The 20,071-nt window shown below is 39.6% G+C and overlaps 2 protein-coding genes across 3 annotated transcripts in view; one reads left to right on the top strand and one right to left on the bottom strand.

The window, feature by feature from the left end:
* Positions 1-1,383: 1,383 nt before the first annotated feature.
* Positions 1,384-10,900, bottom strand: nop16 (NOP16 nucleolar protein homolog (yeast)). Its single transcript, XM_041953053.1, has 5 exons — positions 10,729-10,900; positions 8,892-9,000; positions 6,605-6,671; positions 5,502-5,608; positions 1,384-1,868 (listed from the first exon to the last, which is right to left on the bottom strand). Exons 1-5 carry the CDS (start codon positions 10,833-10,835, stop codon positions 1,725-1,727), a joined length of 534 nt encoding a protein of 177 aa, XP_041808987.1. The 5' UTR covers positions 10,836-10,900; the 3' UTR covers positions 1,384-1,724.
* Positions 10,901-13,838: 2,938 nt separating this feature from the next.
* grk6 (G protein-coupled receptor kinase 6) overlaps positions 13,839-20,071 on the top strand; it is a 45,959-nt gene continuing 39,726 nt past the window's right edge. The window contains exon 1 of one of the 2 annotated variants that reach the window (XM_041953051.1): positions 13,839-14,008. In XM_041953051.1, coding sequence (XP_041808985.1) covers positions 13,957-14,008 — 52 coding nt within the window. In that variant the 5' untranslated portion in view covers positions 13,839-13,956. Of the gene's footprint in view, positions 14,009-14,039; positions 14,095-20,071 lie in introns of those variants that run through there. The other variant, XM_041953052.1, reaches the window with a different exon arrangement.

Genomic DNA, 20,071 nt, shown 5'->3' with positions numbered 1-20,071 from the left:
TTTCCTTTAATCTTTGCTTTCCTCTTTTGAATCACTCAATAATTTTACCTCTTCAGGTCTATAAAACAACAAAAACATATCACTCTTTGGTTGAACTGGCATATGCAGCCGGTTCTGAGGGGTCACAAACAGACATTGCTACGTTTTAATGACTCAAAAGCTACAAAAAATGCACTGGAGCTCCAAATGTGGATTAATCCGCTGCAGAAAATAGTCCCCAACAAACGCAAAATTTCCTCCTGTTTGTGTAACATTTGATTAAAACCACAGTGACCAGGTGTTTTAAGAAATTACTAAACCTACATTTCAATAAATGGAACTATATATTTGTGTTGTTTTTAAGGATTTATGGATATAGTAGGAAGGAATGCTCAGAGCCACAAACAGGATGTCAGAAAGTATTAAGAGATGGACCAATAAATTGTTGGCTTCGGCCCTTTCATGGAACAGACTGATCCTGTTAACCTCCATGTGCTTTCCCGGAGGCACAGACAGTTTGTCTCCACATCCTCTCCCTCAGAAAATCTCATACCAACATTTCTTGTGGTAAATTCTTTTCTAAAAACACTCAGCTGTCGACTCAAAGCTTTCTTTAGTGTTCGTCACATATTCAGGGTCAACTGTTTACCTTCACGTCTGTCTCCAACTGACTGAACCAACCATTATGACTCTTTCACATCCTCCGAGAGACGCTGGAGCTGTTTTGTATTTGCAAGGTTTAATGTTTTTTTATTGTTCAACAACATCCCACTGGAACACATTTTTACATCGTGTTATTATGACTCAACTACTTCACTCCACAAAGGCTTTAATTAATTTATGATGAAGTCTAAATTGTATTTGCTTTAATTTAGATACAAGAAAAATGATGTTTGAACTATTGTAGAGGGCATTTTTCTGCCTTCTGGCTTGACATCCCGCACTACTTCTTTTCGTTTTGTATCACCATGTTTCTTTAGTGAGTTTAAGCAACAAGTTAAAAATAAAAGCACAATATTTTCAGTAGTTACATGTTACAATGGAAGTAAAGCGAGCATTTAAATTAGATTTCTTCAGAGTGACGTAACCTAGTTATTTCAACGATTATGACTACAAACTGGGTCAACTGGTTAACTGCATCATCACTGGAATTGTCAGTGTGTTTTAATGCAGCTGGAAACATGTTTTTAACACGAAACCGCAGCAATCTGCTGCAGTCAGATTCCCCCCTGACACAAACATCATCAACATTTGATGCTTTAAGCGAAGATCTAAAACATGTCCTGTGTGACCGAACGATGATCAGGACAACATGGAAAAGATGGGAAACATCAGAGAAGCCTCGAGTGTTTATGAGGGATACTTTTCATTTTGGGGAAATAAAAACACATCAGCTGAATGAGCTTCAGGGTGATACATATATTTAAAAATACATTTCAGGCAATTATGTTAGACGTTCAGAACACACAGTTGAGATCAGGATAATATATCTGTAAGGAAATGGAAAACATAAAAACAGGAACTCTATAGAGGGAGGACGGTAACAGGAGTAATGTCCAAATACATCTGAAAGACACAGAGGTAGCGCTCGCCTCCACTTCCTGTCACTGTTGGTTATCCTGATTATGGACCTGCTGTCCTCACATCGTCACAATCTGAATGTCCTGACAGTCCCTCCAGATTGAGGGCCATCTCATCCTGATACAGAGAATGACATAAAGTCCAGAACAGGGCTGACGATCCCTCTACTGGACCATCGGCTGTGGAGCAGCTAGCGAGCTGATGAAGGCGTCGTAGTGCTCCGGGTGGCAGCGCTTGTACTCGTTGATTTTCCTCTTGATCTGTTTGGGTGTGTCCTGGTAATAGTTCTTCTCATCTCTGGCCATCGCCTGCAGGGACGATACAGAGCAGGGTTAGGGTTAGGGTTAGGGTTAGCTACAAAGCTACAGAAATATTCCTTTGTTTTTGACGCCCCAGTGAGGGTGTTATACTCATTACTTACCAAAATGTAATGTTTCTTAGATATTTACCATTAGTGGGGCAAAACAAACAATAAACCTTTGCCCCGTATGCAGTGTCGGAGGCCATGTTGTTCACCTAGCACTGGGGGGTTTATTATCTGTATGGTGGCCATTTTAGGACAAATTCAGTCTGTCAGGCTCAGCTCTACAATGTCGGATTCACTTTCTCATTGTTTTGAGCAGCTTAGCATTATGTTCTAGCTTGAACACCCTTCACATGTTCAGAGTACATCCAAATTCCAAAGCTTCAGTTTTGATCAATAAATCTAGACGAGCAGCATGACAGTCACACACTCAATCTCTGGATCACTATTCATGTCACAGCATCAAATCAGAGTTATGTATGTAACCACAGTTCTATGAAATGTGGACGACGAGGAGTACAAGGCAACGAGTCACAGGTTCTTTGCTTTTTGTCTGAACTAATGTTGTGATTTAGCACCACAGACCAGGACCTCAATCAATTGATAGTGAATCTAACTCTAACTCTAACTTTAACTCCAAAAGTGAAGATTAGCATGTTAGCATGCCCACAGCTAGAATATAGACATGTATAAACACAATGTTGAATGTTGACATTTAGCATATAACATTTAGTGTTTTACCATGTCACAGTTTTTAGCATTTTTTAAGCATGTTTTTGGTTAGCATTTCAGTCAAATTTAGTCTGCAATATTTAGCACCTTAACTTTAGAACATGCTAACATGTTAAAATGTGTCTCTTTCGGGACGTTAACATTATAATGTGTACAGTTAGCATGTCCCTTTTAGTATTTTAGTAAAGTTTAGTCTGTAATGCTTAGCCCCTTAGCTTCAGAACATGCTAACATGTTAAATGCATCTATGATAGGACATTCTAACATGTACAGTTAGCATGTTGATGGTTAGCATTACAGTTACATGGTTTACTTAACATGCTAACATTGGAGTGGTGGCATGAAATTCTAGCATTAATCTCAAAGTGGAGTTGGACTTTGGTCATTAGTTTGTGCTCCATGTTAAGATGAAAAGTCAGAGGATCTTCACAGTTTTAGGATTCATCCTCTTTAGATCATGAGTGTCTGTGCAAGATTTTATGACAATCGTCAAAAGACGATATTTCACTCTGGAGCAAAGTGGAGCGACAGACCGTCTGACACCCCAGTGCTATTGTTATTAATAAGGCTGAAATGACAACTCTTACATTGGAAGTCATCGTACTGGGAGCACAGGTCCTTTTTGAGGCCTGAACACCAGTAAAAACCTTAAATCTTCCCAGTTTTGGAGCACGGATGATCATAAAACAGTATACAGGGCAGGTATGAAATAAATTAATAATTAGTTAACTTAAGGATTGAATATTTCTTATTGAAATATATTTTATTGCGGAAGAACACACTCACACACAATATCCTCTGTTATTGACTGGTTCTGACTTGGCAGTGCTCCCAGTGATGACTCAGTCCCATTTAAAGCAACTGTTGAAAATCCATTTGAATGAGGCACTTTACTGATAAAAGCTCAAGTAATTTAAACTTCTGCCACTCGTCGCTCTGAGCAATAAAAACTAAAAACAAACTCTCAGCTCCTTCGGCAATGTGCACCAGCGAGTCCCTTCAATCTAAAGTCACGAGAAAAACAGAGCTCAGCAGCTGTGAAAAAGAATATCATAAAGCTGAAACCTTATTTGTCCTTCAGCTGTGCGGCTTCGTTCAAAACTTTTCAAGAGCAAACAGAGGAAGAATGCTGTTATCGTCGGGTACACACGAGATAGAAATATTCAACTGACAAATTAAGTTTCCTCTGCAGCAACTGAGCACGTCCAGGATGGTACAAAGAAAACGTCTTCGACCGTGGCAGCCAGTCCTCATATCTCAGACGTCAGAGCGTCCTTGAATGCACAATCGGGGAAACTTTTCCAAACAGTTCTCAGACATACAGCTCAAGCCCCGCCACTGAATATCAAACCTTGAAGCCTTTTGTAAAATGTGCTTCCAGCAGGTCAGATTCAACTTCAAACTAACTTCGTCTTGGTAATGACTGCGGTACATCCTCGCCATCATTGATCCTATTTGGCTTCATAAAAAGATTGTCTGCTCTACATTGTGTGAGCTTGACTCGATCAGTCACTCACGTCCTGAGCTCAGACTTTGAGAAATAATTCAGCATTTTGGGAAATAACCTGATTTGCTTTTGCAAGATAAATGTGAAGCAACACCACCAGCCAGTTAGCTTAGCACAAAGATAGCAAACAGGGGGAAAGCTAGCTAGCAAATTTGCCCCGGTTTCTAGTCTTTGCACCAAGATAAGCTCACTGATGGTGGAATATGGCTGCCTGAGTCCGATAGCTTCTGTTCAGGTATGTGGAGGTGTGGAAAGTCAGAGTTGTCATATAAACATTTAAGGTGTATTGATTGATTAACAACGTCAAGTCATGCAGCGAGTAACATGCAAGACACACAACATTCCACCTTAAAAGTTGCCGGTCGCTGCAGGAAGCAGCAAAGTAAATGAAATAATTTTTTCTTCAGTCTATAGCTCCCTAACGTCACACATCCTTTCATCCATCATTCACTCTTCTGGCGTTTTTTTCCTCATAATGCATTTGGAAAGGAACATTACAAAGTCAGCCTGTTAAACTTGGTCAGCTTGTGCTGCTTCCACGGCGCCTACAGGAAACAAACGCTAGCTTAGATACGTTTTCGAAACCTATTAAATGAGTCTGACCTTTGCCTTTGCTGCAACTTTTCCTCAGGATGGATGCTTCAAATGCGATTTCATTTGCTTGACACATGCAAGTAAATGAATTCTTCTAATTACAACATACTACATGCTTAGTATTGCCTAATACTACTACGCTAGATATTTGGCTGACTGCCATGTAACATTCTCAACATGATGACACTATTCATAAAGTCAGTCTAACATTTGATTGTGTGGCTGGTTATACTAATGTACAGTATGTAAACCAGTATGTAAAACAATGGTTATAAAACCTTTAAACTGGTCACAAATTAGCTGTCACTCCAGCACTTGAATAAATGGCACTACACCTCTGAGCGTGCCCTTCAGTAGTGGTTCACGCCAGCTCATTTGAAGCATGCGGTTTCTCATCTTCTGTGATAAATTTAGCTGCAAGATGACAGTCGAAACAACAGCTTCATTCATCGCATTTAACACCCAACTTTAGGCTTTCACAGACAAAATATGGGCTCGTGTTTGTGACCATAACGTAACAAAAACAGGATGTATATTTCAATATATTTGACATCATTTAGTTCTGACAACTTTATTTTTACACTGTAAAATTTCATGCTCAGTCGGTATCTTGGTCACAAGGCAGATGTTTTTAACTTCTAGTTAAAAAACATGTCTGACATTTAGTTCACTCAAAAATGTCTGACCATTAGTTCACTCAATATAAAAACTGGGATAAATCATGTAAAACCACTGGTGTGGTCGTTAGTCTCGCAGTTCTGTAACATCATCCAGGACACCTTCGGGCTTCCACTCTGCTCTCACCTTGTAGTTGTCGTTGTGTTCTCGGATCATGTGCTGAACATACTCGATCAGGTCGGAGGATAACGTCTTGGTGTCTTTCACCGGACGGCTGGCCTCCTCCTCCAGCTCTGTTCAAAACCACAGAAGCACAACTCAGGATGTGAAACACCTTCGAGGCTTCCGAGAGGCAGAAAGATTCATTTCATTTTCCCATAAGTGAAAATACAATATATATATAAAGGGAAAGACTGAAAGAAAATATGAAAGCCATCTCAGTCACTCTTTGTAATATGAACTATTCAACACAGTGTTTAAACCACCACTGTTGTTACAGGAGGAATAAGAGTCATTTAGTGCTGAAGGCCAACTCCTCTGATCAGGAAGATCCATGCTTTCATTCAAACTGGTCTGATTAGGCTACAATCACATTTATTGTACAATGGAATAAAATGAAAAGATCCTTGGACGTGGTTTGAAACAGCCTTCATGAGAGGGCGACTAACAACAGAGGTGACGCTGCCTGAGAGTGAAGGAAAACACATCGGAATGAAAAATGAAGAAAGAAACTATCGTAGTAGTTGTGCTGGACCATCCAAATTCAAAGTTTCAACTCTCGTCTGTCGAATATAAACAAAACAGATGCAGATTTTGGTGCAGAAACACCAAATTGAAGGATACGTCTTGTGATGCTCTATATTTTTCTTATTATTATCTATATTATCACTAATAAGCACTGTGTCACATGTTCTCATTATCATGAACACACATACTGTAGTGTATTTTGACTCAAGGACATGCACAAGGTCCGGCACAAGTTGTCTGAGCAACAGCCCATTTGCCCTCTTTAGCCGAGTGCCCCACTGCAGGAAAAAAAAAAAAAAAGAATTTTTGCTGTTGTGGCTGCATAAACACAAGTAGTAATTGCTGAAGTTAGACCATATTAAATTGCCATATAATACAAACTTTTATGACCTTTAGACAGGCATGCCTAGGACACAGAAATGGAAAGGCCCAGAGCTTTAAAAACAAAAAGTGGCACAAAGCCTTATGGCTTATATCCCCTGTCACACATTACATTTCTCTACATGATGAGGTTTAAAAAAAAAAAAAAAAAAAAGACTTACGGTTGAGAACATAGGGCTTGGTCACAATGTTGGTGGGAGCTGCCGTCTCCCTCGCTTCACCGAGGAGCTACAAGCGTGAACAAAAACACGTGAAGAACAACGGAGGTCATGAGCGGATGTGTGATTCTGGGACTGCGGACGATAAACAAGTTCCTTCTCTAAAGGTCATCCATCTTCATCTCTAGTGTGGCATGACAGGAATGAAATGTGTGTTTTCCATGACTGATATCATTTCAAGATGACAGAGTTCAAGTGTTGATGCTGCTGAGTCCAGAGGAGGCAAAAATTAATCATTTATGGGTTGCTTGCTGTCATAAGTTAAAAATATTCAACTCTGTCTCAGGCTGGTGGAAAACAAGCTGCACTCCAGAGGACGACACTAATTCTCATTAACCTCAGGGTGAAACTGTTACAGCAGCAGAGAGCTTCAGTGAAGACTGAAAAACAACAACAAATAATACAAAGCATAAAAAAATAGTTTCAGAGACAGAAACATGTCGTTTCAAATCAGTTTTACACATTTAATGACTCCTTAACTGAAGTTTCGTTTAATGAGATTTTTTTTGTTCTACTTGCATTTAATCATCATCAACACTCTGCTGCCCCCTACTGGCAAAAACAAAAACCACAGGACAGAGACAAAAATGTTTTAAATCCTAACCTGCTGGATACATTCAGCAGTTTCAGTTTAAATAATAAGACAATTTGTTTTATCAGCTCTGAAAAAAAATCTAACTCCATCAACCGCTCAAGGACTCTTGAGTGACACAGTCACTCGGTTACTGATGAAGCGTACTGATGAGCGGGCAACACAGAAAGACTGATCCTAATTCTGGTCACATTCAACATGATAATAACACTGTTATCTGTTGCAGAGTCAGATCAAAGTGACTCGCTGCTCCTCTGATCTGGTGTACTCATGTACAGTCATCATAGAAAAAAATGACTTCTCCAAAAAGAATTTACTTTGTGAATGCAGCAGTGCAGCGGACTCAGACTTCTGACAGCACAAAAATGTCAAACTGGGACATCTGTAAAACAAAAAGGCGTGACTGCACCCAGACTGCACACAGTTAATATTAGATGTGTTCAGACTGTAGCTAAGCAATTCATCCAAAATTTACAGAAACTACCATTATAACTCACTCGTTGACCTAGTTTCAGTCACGTCAGTGTGTTGGAGTCAGCATTATTCCACACAGCAGCTTTAAAGGACCAGTGTGATTTAGTCACATTTGGCAGTGGGGTTGCAGATCACGACCAACTGAACACCCCTGCGCCTCAACCCCACCCCAAAAGGCTGCTAAAAGGGCCCAAGACTCTCTCTAGAGCCAGTGTTTGGTTTGTCCATTCTGGGCCACTGTGGAAACATGGCAGACTAATTGGAAGACGAGTCCGTCTGCAGATATAAAGGGCTCATTCTGAGGTAACGAAAACACAATGATTCTTCTATTCAGGTGATTCTACACTGACGAAAATATACTTATATATACTATATTCCATTTTCCGCCATTACATCCCCCTAAATGCTACACACTGGAGCTTTAAGGGGTGTAATTAACCCTCCAGATGAGAAAGACAAACACAGAAGAAGATGCCATGCCAGTTTCAGTCAACAGGATGCAAAACAAACTTATGCTAAATGTCAAATTAGACGGGCATTTGGAGAACGCAGACCTCTACCAAGGCCAATCATCCACTCTTCTATGATATGCAAATTTCGCAAACTTCACAGTCAATATTATTGTTTGTTCTCATGCAGGTTAATGTTCAAACATTTTTCCTGAATCTCTCTGGTGAAGTTTTTTATTACAGAAAATTCACATTTTGATATGAGTAAGAGTATAATTAGTTGTGTGTTTACATTTCCACAGCCACACTATGTGTGTCGGCCATCCCAAAGGATTACTGGAACCAATGGATGTGGATTGTGATATGGAGTCATTGCAATTCTACAACTACCTATTCTTTGTCTCCACTGAACTTCACTCCCTTCTATTGGATATTAAGATGACATATAGCAAAAATCACACATAAGATGTGTATCCACCCTGTAGGCCCTTCTTTGGCTCATGCTCCACCCTTTCACAACAGTCTTTTGTAATGTAATGTGTGTAGAGAGTGAGCGGCATGTGGCGGTGAATGTGAGCGGGGCTGAGGAAAAAGTTAGCAGGGAGTCAGTCTGGCTGTAAATGTATAATATTGGGCTACCATGGGTACTGTACCAGAAGTGTTTGGTTGAAACGCGGGTTGAAAATTCAGGGGTTTTACGACAGCAGTTACTCACTCTTTGTTTCTTTATTGGCAGAGCAAGGTTTGGATCAAACGCCAGACCCATGTCCTGCAGGTTCCTGGCCATGGACTTCCTGTCATCCCACGCATTTCGAATCTGTGAACTGAGAAAGAGGACAGGAAAGACACACGATGACACCAACTGACAACAGTGCGTCTGCGAGAGAACAAATCTGAAGTTCCAAGTAAAGAATGTCTTTGGTATGATTTTCTGTGGCGTACACGTTTAAAAAAAGGTACTGTTCTGTAGTTTTATAACAAGACCCACCAGTAAAACATTTTTCTGTGATTCATCAGGACAAAGAAAATGTTCCACCCAGTAAGACGTATTTATCATCTTCCATTTAAAAAAAAAAAAACTTTGTAAGTCTAGAGATACTTAAACTTTGTTACAAAGAAAAAAAGCATGAACAAAGTGCAGAGCTGTGCGTACTTTTTATATAATGAAGCAGAATTACTGAATTTATACTTTTAAAATGATGTCAAGCGTTAGTGGACAGTGTTATAAACCAAACCCAACCACTTAAAAAAAACAGCTAAGAAATGATCATTCCCACTAATTGAGAATGATATCACAATGTTAATATACATCAAAATAATCTTAATTGGATTATTTTTTTACCACATTGTGCAGCCCCAGTTTAAACTGATTTTTGAGGTATAAAACCAAAGGTTTCTGTTCTTGAATGAGTGATTGAACAACGTGACAAGTACATAAAACTACAGAGTTATGTGACCTTCACTGCAGCTGTGTGTAACACTAAATCTAAAACTAAACTTTCTGCAATGATCATTTACAAACTGTGGCAGTGACCAGCTTGTCTTGGAAGAGAGAGTTTAGTCAGAAATGTTGGACATCTGACAAACCTGAGACACATACAGGCTCCAACTTTACAAAATAACAGCAAAGTATAAAATTAAAGGTTTCCGTTCTGGGCAGAATTTTAAGCAGAACTGCACTGATGACGTCAAACTCTATTATGACTAAAACTTTCAAAATGTGATCTTAACAATACAAGAACACACATTATCATGATTAAAATACCCTTTCCTAAATTCCTGACTAACCTGAGTAACACAGGTGACTCGGTATCCGGAACACCTACTGTGTTAAACTTCATTCATTCACTTGTTGTTTTGGAATGGAAAGTGGGACTGTTGTATTTACTTATATTGACAGGTGTTACAATAATAATATACAACAGAAATTGCAACAGAAACAAAATTCCCTGACTTCACTACTTCAATTGTTGAGATTTGTTGTTTTTCTTGTCTCATATTTAATAGTATAATAATATAAGCCGAGTATCTTTGGGCTTTGGGAGTGATGGTCGGATGAAACAGGGAAATTAATGATGACATCTCTGGCTTTGAGATATAGTCATGCCTGTGCGTATTTCACTATTATTTGATTCTTCAAAAACTGAATAATTAATCGACTGACTGAGAAAATAATATCCATAATATACAAGGATGACAACACCTGTTAATTGCAGCAGTTGCCTTATACAACCTCTAGAAAAGCTATTAACATGTACGCATGTACATTTATAATTTTAAAATATCTGTACTTCTCTTGAGTGTTTCCATTTTACGTTTAAGTAGCTTTAAGTAAGACACTGAACCACGCCTTTTACTGGTGATAAAGTATGTTTAGACTACGGCATTGCTACGTTTAATTTAGCACAGGATCTGAGTACTTCTTCAAACGCTGTATTAAAGATAAACTACAATCAAACAGCGCTCAGACAAACCCTTCTCACATGGTGTCAACATGGTTAGCTAACATTAGCTAACATGCTAACGTACCGCTCAGTTCCACACTTACTTACTTTTCTATCCTCGGGTTGCATTTCTTCATGAGCTTCTTCTTCATCTTCTTTCGGTCCTGGTTGTAGTCGAACTTCTTTCTCTTCCCTGACTTCTTGGCTTTCGGCATTTTTGAGATTTTTCTCTGTTTTCACAGCACAGCAGGGAGATGAAAGCACTAAAGAAAAGACAACGTGCAGCAACAGGAAGTACCCGTTTGTTTTGTTCCGGTCATGTGTCTAGTGACCACGCCTTCTTTTCACCTTTGACCTTTCAGTTTGTAGATTTTTTTTTAAATTAAGCTTTACATTTAAGTGCAAATCGTAAAATGGTAACTGTATCCGTGACACGAATATGAATACTGTTTGATCGATTTAAAAATAAAACAAAATAAAAATGCGTTCAGAATTTCACAACAAGAAAGCCACAAAATATGAAAAAAGAGGGTTTGGGTTCGATCTCTCATCTGCAGCTAGTAGTGAAATCAGAGCTGCAGCAAATCCATAGTAAGGACATTTGGTTAGACAAAGTCATAGATATGACACAAAAAAATATGCTAAAAAACTAATGCTGAAGCTGAGCAAATTAAAAACAAAAACCCATAATTTAGAAAACACAAAAAAATCCTAAGAATTCCTTTATCATGACTTTGACTTCCAATGACAACTGTGGTTCTCCCAGTGGTTTAGATGAGGAGGTACTGAGTCAAGGGTTGGAAACACCTGAAGCTGCTGTTTTCTTCCTCTAGATGTCACTGTGGGTCAGAATGAATCTCAAGGCCTGTAGACTCAAAATTGTAAACCTTCTATTTCCTTTTATTTCATCCTTGATTGTCTACAAATGTTACTAATATATTTAGGTGTAATTAATGTAATTAGTGTATAAGAATAAGCATAGAAGACAGTCAGTAACCTCAACACTGAGTACCCTCAGTTTAGACCTCACAAAATGGAGAATGTTAACTAAATAACACATATATATCATCAATTCTTCAGAAGATATATCCACCAACCTGACTTAATGTAGTACAGTCATCAAAGTTAGTTCTTCACTTCCCTTTTGTAACAGACTGGTCCAGAGTCTCCACATCTTTAAATGAACATGTGCAAGCTTTTATGCTATATAGTACCTTTGTTAGTGAAAACAATGCCCTTTTTTTTTTTTTTTAAATTTATAATTCAATATTACCCATCCTCATTCATGAATGCTCTGGTCAGGACGTCATGCTGTTTACTTGTGTACACGGTCTTATCTCTATAGTGCCGTTCACTTGTTTTCTTTTTTCCTTATTTGGGTAAGGGGCCTTTTAGCCTTTGTGGGTCTGAACCATTCAGGTCAAGCTGTCCTCCACATCAATGAGCAGCTGAAGAGTCCAAGGGAGGATGAGGATTGTGTCCGAGTGAAAGTTTGGTACAGAGAGTGAGTTTCTAGGAGAAGCAATCACTGAGTGACAGATGCTGATCAATAATTCTGCCAACCCTCTGCCTGATATGAGCTGCTGTCGTCATTCTGGACAGCAAAACAGTGAAAGTCTTTCTTAATGGACCTTTAATGTACCGTGGTGCTTTCATTGATCTGTGCAGGGAAATCCACTTTCTGCAGAATGAGAGATGAGGCACAGAGAGCAGCAGCTCTGAAGTCAGTAATGTATTGATTTCTGGATTTGTAACAGTGCATCAATTCTGATTGATACATCCAGGGATATCAAAGCCATTTTGGCTCCTGAGAGGAGCTGCATTTCATTCCTAGAGTATTGATTCAAATAATGTGACCTATGTCACTGTGAAATACAAGTGAAATAGTTGGGAATATTTTTATTGGCTAGATAATTAGCACTTGATCACTCAGGAACAGAGAAGTAATAAATCAAACAAGCATGGAAGTCACAGTAGATTCAACCCTGCGAGATGTTTACTGCCAACCTCAAAACTGGAACATCTTGGAAAATTCCTAAAACATGAAGAAAATATCTAAAATAATTCTAACTAATAAACAAAAATATCAAATTTGCTTTCTGGCCATATGGATCACATTCACAACAGGAATCATAATGCATCATATCATGGTAATGTTTGCATTTAGGTTTTTTTTAGGAAAAAAACGGATGTATTTTAAAAGTAAAATACAATTATACAGCAACAAAAATGTCAGATGTGAATTGAAAAGCTAGCAGAGTTTTGGCCATTTTAAAGATGTATGCCTCTCCATCCACAGTAGCCAGTTGATAGTCATGCTGGTAGTTGGCGCTAGAAGAGGCTACCATTAGCTTTTTTAGCATTCTGCGCAAAGCATGACTGAGTGACGCTGAGCCTTATGTGCCCCAAAATTTGAAAGACAATTTTGGGAAGGAAAACACTCTTTCAATATTAAATAAATTTAACTTTAGTTTAACTTGCTAGCTTTTTCAGGAACTTTCAATCACATTTCATAGTTAAAAGTTATCTCAGGCAGAAGCTCCAGAAAAAGCTAGAAACTTAAGCAAAGATTATTTTTTCTACAATTTCCAAGAAAAACTTCGCGGCCAACAATACTGGGTGTTTCTGTTCACATGCTAAGCTAAATTGTTATGTTTCACTGAATTTATGGCATTTGAGAACCATGTTTTTTTAACCAAGATAAACAGATGTTTTATTAGCATTCAGAAGCAACACCTAGCCATAGCCTCCCTTCAGCAAAAGTCAAAAGTCAGTGAGAGCAGTGTTTTTTGAATGCTAATAATAATTTTAAACTTGGTTAAAATACTAAAATGATCATAATTCGTCTTCTACCCAGCACTGTATTTATAAGATACTGATTCAAATGAGAATATCCAGAAAACCCAACATGTGCTGTTTTAGCTTTTTAGCAAAATATGCTGTGAAGCTAGCTAGCTCAAAAACGATGTGTGAGCAGAGTAAGAGGTCCGCTTGTAGCATCTGTCTCATGTCCTGTGTTTTATTAAACGGCACAAAGGGCAACAGAGTGAGAAGTCTGGGTTTCTTCCTCCTCTCTTACAGCAGCTTCAGGGCGGAGACATGGAGGGAGGGGGAGGAGGAGGAGGAGGAGAAAGAGGAGGAGAAAGAGGAGAGGAGGAGTGCGAACTGTTACCGGACAGGACGGTGCGAAAGCTGAACGGAGGGTTGAATTTTTCCTCCTTTGCTGGGCGGTGGGAGGTGGTGGTGGACGGTGTCAAGAGAGGATAGATTAAAACCGCAGGGTGGGGGGGGCGAGGAGCTCCGTCTGCTGCTGCTGTAACCTCAGACAGCATCAACATGGAGCTGGAGAACATCGTAGCCAACACGGTGCTGCTGAAAGCACGGGAAGGTAAGGATGGAGATGATGTTTTGACAGCTCCTCTCTCCCGGTACCTTAACGACACAGCAACGGTCCAGCGGCTGGAGGGATGTCCCGTACGTGGGTAATATAAACCGTTACTGCACTTCCTCTTGGTCGTTGATCTTTTGATGATGCTGTTCAATACGAACAGGATATTACCTAAAAGAAGCGCCGTTCTCTCGAGTGGATTGAACGACGTGCCGAACTCAATTGTCAACTTCAGCACTTTAAAGTTTTCTGGCTAATCTGTGATCATGCATGAGTGCGATAACCTGTTGGAAGACTATGGCCGAGTCTTTAGCAAATATTGGCCAATTCGGCGTGGAAATTGTTTTAGTAAATTGCTGTATTCCGAGAAAATGTTTGCCTTCCTTGTTGATGGCGCTTACTGTAAACTGTCAGTTACTGTTGTAATACAATTACAACCATCACAGTGATGCTTGGTAAAACATAACAGTGGCGATGCCAAACCAGCCAGATATAGTTTAATATTTATTGAGGCACCATTAGTGTGTGCCGAATTGAAGAGATGACCCCAGACACACACAAAACGTTGTCAGTATGGGTTTGTTCGTCGTTGAAAGCGAACGGACACAGTTGTAATAAAAGGGCGCGTAAAATTGCCATATTCTTGACAGAAGTTTGGCTAGGCTCAGATTGTGTACATGGAACGCGGAGCACGAGAGGTCCGGAAGGGGTTGCAACTGTAAAATGTGACTGCAGCGACACATCGGGTTTCCCTTGCTGATGTTGCAGCATCGTCCTGACGTTTGCGAAACAGGATGTTGAGGCACAGCAGCTGTGCTGTACTGGGGTTTGTGTTTTGTGCACAGACTTGCAAATCATGGTTTTAGTGTCGAACATACAAATGCACCAGAACAAATGTACCAGAACAAACTTAACAGAACAAGCATGACATCTTTCAGACACTGGTAGTGTCTGTCCTGTGGCTCCTGTGCATGATGACACTCTTGAGTAATTACAGTACAAAATGTAAACAGACATCTCATTGTGAACAATGGAAACATCATCTATTATTGTTATTCTAAACAGGAGACAAAGGTTGTGGCGACTCATTGCCAACGTAATCCTAATGCCATCTGCAGAGGGACATGAGAAGATAAGTGTCATGATCCCTCACTGTGAGCTTATCTGCTCAATTCAGCTTATCTGTTGTGCTTGTAGAGGACCAGGAGTCAAGCCTCTGTGCTGGCACCCATCTGCCCAGCAGTAGTGCAATTGAGCAAGGCACCATACCTCCCAGCACCAGGCAGGCCTTGACCTCTGACCTCTCTGGAGTTTAGACAGGATGTTCTTACGTCATGGGAAACTAGACTGACTAGACCTTGTTTGATTCAGGTGTAAAAAGTTTTCAGGAAGCTAATTCAAATATTTATGCAGGCAGCTGATGCCGGCAAATAATCATGAAAGTTCACTGCTCATCAGGTGTAAACACAACCACCAGAAGTCTTCAGAGAGCTGCATTTAAGGTTCCCATGTGTCTGAAGCACATTGAAAACCATGGTATTATTAGTCACAATTAAATCTTCTTGCACTACAATGAGCTATTCTTCATCACAAGCCAAAGGTCGCTCTGTCTTGTGTTTGGTGGATTTCCTCCTCTGAGATTGTTAACTTTTGGTGCAAATAGTTGTTTTAGTTGCTGTTTGGATATAAGGGCCTGACATCAAAAACTTACATTTACCTTCCAGTTTATTTATCTGAAAATGAGGTCCGCGAAAAGAAAAATGGGCCTATAATCAGAACAATGCGTTTCAGATGGCGTTAAAGTGTTTGGGTGGAGTTTTCCTTTACAGCATACAACATTAGGCAACTTCCCATGTTGATGGCTGCAAATGGCAGGGAGAGAGGAAACAGTTTGAACTTGAGAAAATCATGTAGTGTGATGCCAGTACTGCACGCTGATGTGAAGGAAATCAAAGGGATGAGAGAGGCAACAGGTGTCATTTTGAGGGATCCATCTTTCTTTTGAGAGTTAAGGAAGAAATCAAACTGAAACTATAAAAGTGCTTTTGGTTTCTTCTTTGAACTCTCAAAACAACGTCCGGTGAGAAGAGAGGAACTGATCAAGGTGTTCATCTAGATCGCCTTCAAATTTCACTGTGTGCTCAGCGCAAGTAATCTATATGAGCAGGAGCTCTTAAATTTTGACTGTTTTTACCCTGATTTTTGCCTGACAGGCTACACAGGAGCTACTATCCAAGTTTTTGGTGCAGTTTGTACCTGCAGCCAGAAGGGTAGACCTGTGGACATATACGTTAACAAGGGGGACAGCATTGACCAAACTTGAATGTCTGTATAAAAACACTAGCTGTAAGTTCGCACAGCTACTACGAGCTACTTTAAGTCAGGGACATTTAAGGGAATGTGGCTGACGTCATGAAAAGCAGTATAAAGTACGAGCTTTAAATACCAGCTGGTAAATCTATTAGTGTGTAATTTTCTCTTGACCTGTTTCTTTTTTCTGTTTGTTTTAGTCATGTGGGACACACCAGGTTAGCTGTCAAATGAAAGTTAACGCAGGTAACCTGCACCTTTAGTTTAATCTTTTCGTCATGACCAATTCTGTAATTCTGTTCTGTCTGATTAACGGCTGACTTGGTTGGGATTGATGCCGCTTGCAGAGTCGTTGTAAACTGATAACAGACGAGCAGTTCTTCTTCGTTTTTGTCAGATTTGATCAGATTTTTGGTGAGCTGAAGTGCTTTCCTAACTCATTGATAGGGGTTGAGTATTATTTGCCGTTTCTCAATACTGATGCTGTCAGTTACATGATGCAGAACCGTGAGCAAGTGCATTGAACTGAATTAAACTTTCCTATGAATTAAAACTAGTTTGTATGAGGAAGAATGTGTTATTTCTCCTTTCTGCTGTTGTCTAAAAACACACAACTGTACAACAGCCTAGCCTAAATAACAGAGTCTTAACTGAGAGTCTGATCGAAGAAATAGTAAACAAGATAATGAGTCTGATCAGACACTCAGCGCCTCATTTCATTACTTGATAGTTTTCGATTGTGGCTTCTTCAAAATAAAAGTCTTTTTCTTCCCTTGAATGCTGTTACCATGAAAAGCAGCTGCAAGAAGTGTAGAGTTTCTCATGTTCTCTGTCGCTTCACTCTGGCTCTTCAGAAATACTTGTGTTCATTTGTAGTTTTTAACCTCGACTTTGTCGGAGGGTTGGTTGTTTTTGATTCAGGACGGTGTGGAGAACCCTGCATCTTCTGAATCAAGTGAAATGATTGATGGTCCATTGCAGCAGAAAGAAACTTTGATAGATGTCACAACCAGGTTCTCAAAACAGTGCAGCGAGGGGGAGGCATTCAGACTCTCAGTCAGAGGCTTGTACATGTTAAAGGTCGAGGTGTTTGACTTTAACCATATGAGGGTGGAGGACGTTGAAGATGTCCCTGAAGACATCAGTCGTTTGGTGTTTTCGCTCCCTGCTTCACTCTGTCATGTTCATTGATTGGTCCTGCACGCTTTGGACATGTTAAAATGGCACATCAAATGTACATGATTTAACTTCCTGATTAGAGGTCAGAATAGTGTCCACATACTGCAGGGCGAATATTTTGTTGTGGTGGGATGTAGTGCCGAAGCTCTTTCTTGTTAACTGATTAGCTGGGGAAAAATTAAATTATAAATCATGTAGGTATAGGGATAATTTTTTTAGCAGCCTACGATTCCGGCTTCTAACAGGTGAGGATTTGCTGCTTGTTGTAAAGTGAATATTTTGGGTTTCGCGTGACCATTGGGCAGATGAAACAAGACGTTTGAAGACGTCATCTTGCACTGTGAGGACGAATGATTTAAAGATTTAACATCAGTGGTGAAAATCAGAAGTCGCTGACTGATTATGTTTTAAGACCAACATAAAAAAAATCAGGTGGTGGGTCTTGTTATGCCTCAGGAAAGAAAAATAGAACAACATTTAGTTGTTCCACCACTAAAGATGCTAAAGTATAGTCAGAAACGGGGACATGTGATAGATCTCCCAGACTGGTTGTAAACCTGCACATTTTACATGGAGCAGGCTGACCCACACAGAACCACTTTCAATGAAAAGTTAAGCCACAGGATTACATCTCTCTCATCAATCTGCACCTGAAGACCCTGGAACAACGCACTCTTGTAAAATAAAAGCTCAATAGTAAATATTAATCACTTAGAACAGCAACAAAGGAGAAGCTGTTTCCTGTTTTACAGACAAAACAATTATCTGATTAACTGAGAAAATAATTGGCAGATTAGGAGATAAAGAACATCATTGTTAAAAGTTTTAGGCCACCATTCACCACGTTGGCGAGGCCTTCAGGACACACATCATGAGCTTCCGTGAGTAACACTGAGCGTAAACATGACTTTGTTTACATGAAGACTCCACAGAGCATGTTTAAGTGTTGATGCTCTAAGTTTGTGTGACATTAAGAGACACAGTCAAAAAAAGGGCATTTAAAAAAACTATAGACGCGTTGTTCTTTCATTTACTGTGACTGGTTTTATTAAGGCGGTACGTTTATCTCATGTCAGGCTGAACCTCAGGGTGTTAGATACTTTATCATGTCAGACACTGTGGTTTAAATGTCCTCCAGTTCAGAACAACAAGTTGAAAAGTCACCTTTGACCTCAGCCTCTTCTTTCCTTCTGCCATGATGGACGTGGGATGATTTCTTCCTCCTGCTCTCGGTCTAATCATGCATGTTTATCATTTTGTGAAGAATCGGTGTTTCAGCGCCTTCCTGCCTCACTGACAGCCCGTATTCTCATGCTGTTTATTTCTATTTCCACTAATGCACAGAACGGACATCAGAGATCTCTTTTTCTCCGTTATCAATCAGCTTATTGGCAATTCTGTGGCTGATGTTATCATCTGTTTCCCGGACACACACAAAACATCTTGTTTGCATTGTATCTATGACAATAATCCATTTTCACTGAGTAGCAGCTGCCTTGCTGTATTTGAATAGCAAATCCTGCGGCGTGGTGTTGACTCTGCTCGTCAGAAGACACAGTGAGTGTGCTGCTGTATTCGCAGCTACGCTCTGTTATTAGCACTTACATCAACAGCTCCTGCACTGCTTCTCTGACAAATTGATCTGGGAGCATTATTTATCAATCAGTTATGTTTAATCTGTTAAACTGATATCGCCTCTGGATGATAAGGATGCCCTTCTAGAAGTTTACACGGAGTAAGAGAGTAATTTCCACCTTTTTGTCCCCAACTTTTATGCTTCCAATTTGATATAAGAAACAAATCTTCTTCACAGATAGCTAGCTGCCCAGCTATATTAATGAGAAGCAGTGCCAGAAACATGTAGACAGGTGTGGGCGAGACTGAGCTGTACCCACAGCTGTACACGTTGTTTAAGTCGACGACAGAAATAACAACTCTGAAATCGACATATTTCTGTGGCCACTGTGAAAACCATGAATGAAAAGTGAAAAGTGCTATTAGAGCCTACTGTCACATCGTCTGCATGTTTCTCACGTTAAAACACAGACAGTGATATGCTTCAGGTAGAGCTGCAACAATTAGTTAGTTAATGTATTTGCGTTCAGAAGAAAATTAATAATCGAATAATTGTTTAATTTCAAGCAACAATGTCAAATGTTTGGTGGTTCCCGCTTCTTAAATTAAGGATTTGCTGCTTTTCTTTGTCATTTGTGATAGTACCTGAAGAGTCTGTGGGTTTTGGACTGTTGGTTTTTGACACATTATGGACTGAACCATTAATCAATTAATCATGAAAACAATCATTATAACCATTAACTGCAGCCATAGCTGCAAGATTAATGCAACCTCTATAATTCTCTAAATCTATTCTGTAGATTGTTTTTATTTCATTAATAAATCCTTTGCTTCGTCTGTAACATGTAAGAAAATGGTAAAAGATGTCTCACAGGTTATTAGTCTTCAAATGTCTGGTTTTGGCAGACAATAGATATTCAGCTCACAGCGACACAAAACAAGAGAAGCAGCAAATCCTCACATGTGAGAACCTGAACCCAGAGAATTTTCTTGCTTTTT

The sequence above is a fragment of the Chelmon rostratus genome, chromosome 14 (assembly GCF_017976325.1).
Source record: "Chelmon rostratus isolate fCheRos1 chromosome 14, fCheRos1.pri, whole genome shotgun sequence".
Taxonomy (NCBI): Eukaryota; Metazoa; Chordata; class Actinopteri; order Chaetodontiformes; family Chaetodontidae; genus Chelmon; species Chelmon rostratus.
The sequence above is the reverse complement of the archived record's forward strand: the minus strand, read 5'-3'. Positions and strand labels throughout refer to the sequence as shown.

Bases quoted from the DNA above. Each gene is read 5' to 3' on its own strand.
- nop16 (XM_041953053.1), bottom strand. From the start codon at position 10,835: ATGCCGAAAGCCAAGAAGTCAGGGAAGAGAAAGAAGTTCGACTACAAC. The intron at 9,001-10,728 runs GTAAGTAAGTGT...CCTCTTTCTCAG, and splicing joins TGCAACCCGAGGATAGAAAA to TTCACAGATTCGAAATGCGT. The intron at 1,869-5,501 runs GTGAGAGCAGAG...TCGTCCCTGCAG, and splicing joins AACACAACGACAACTACAAG to GCGATGGCCAGAGATGAGAA.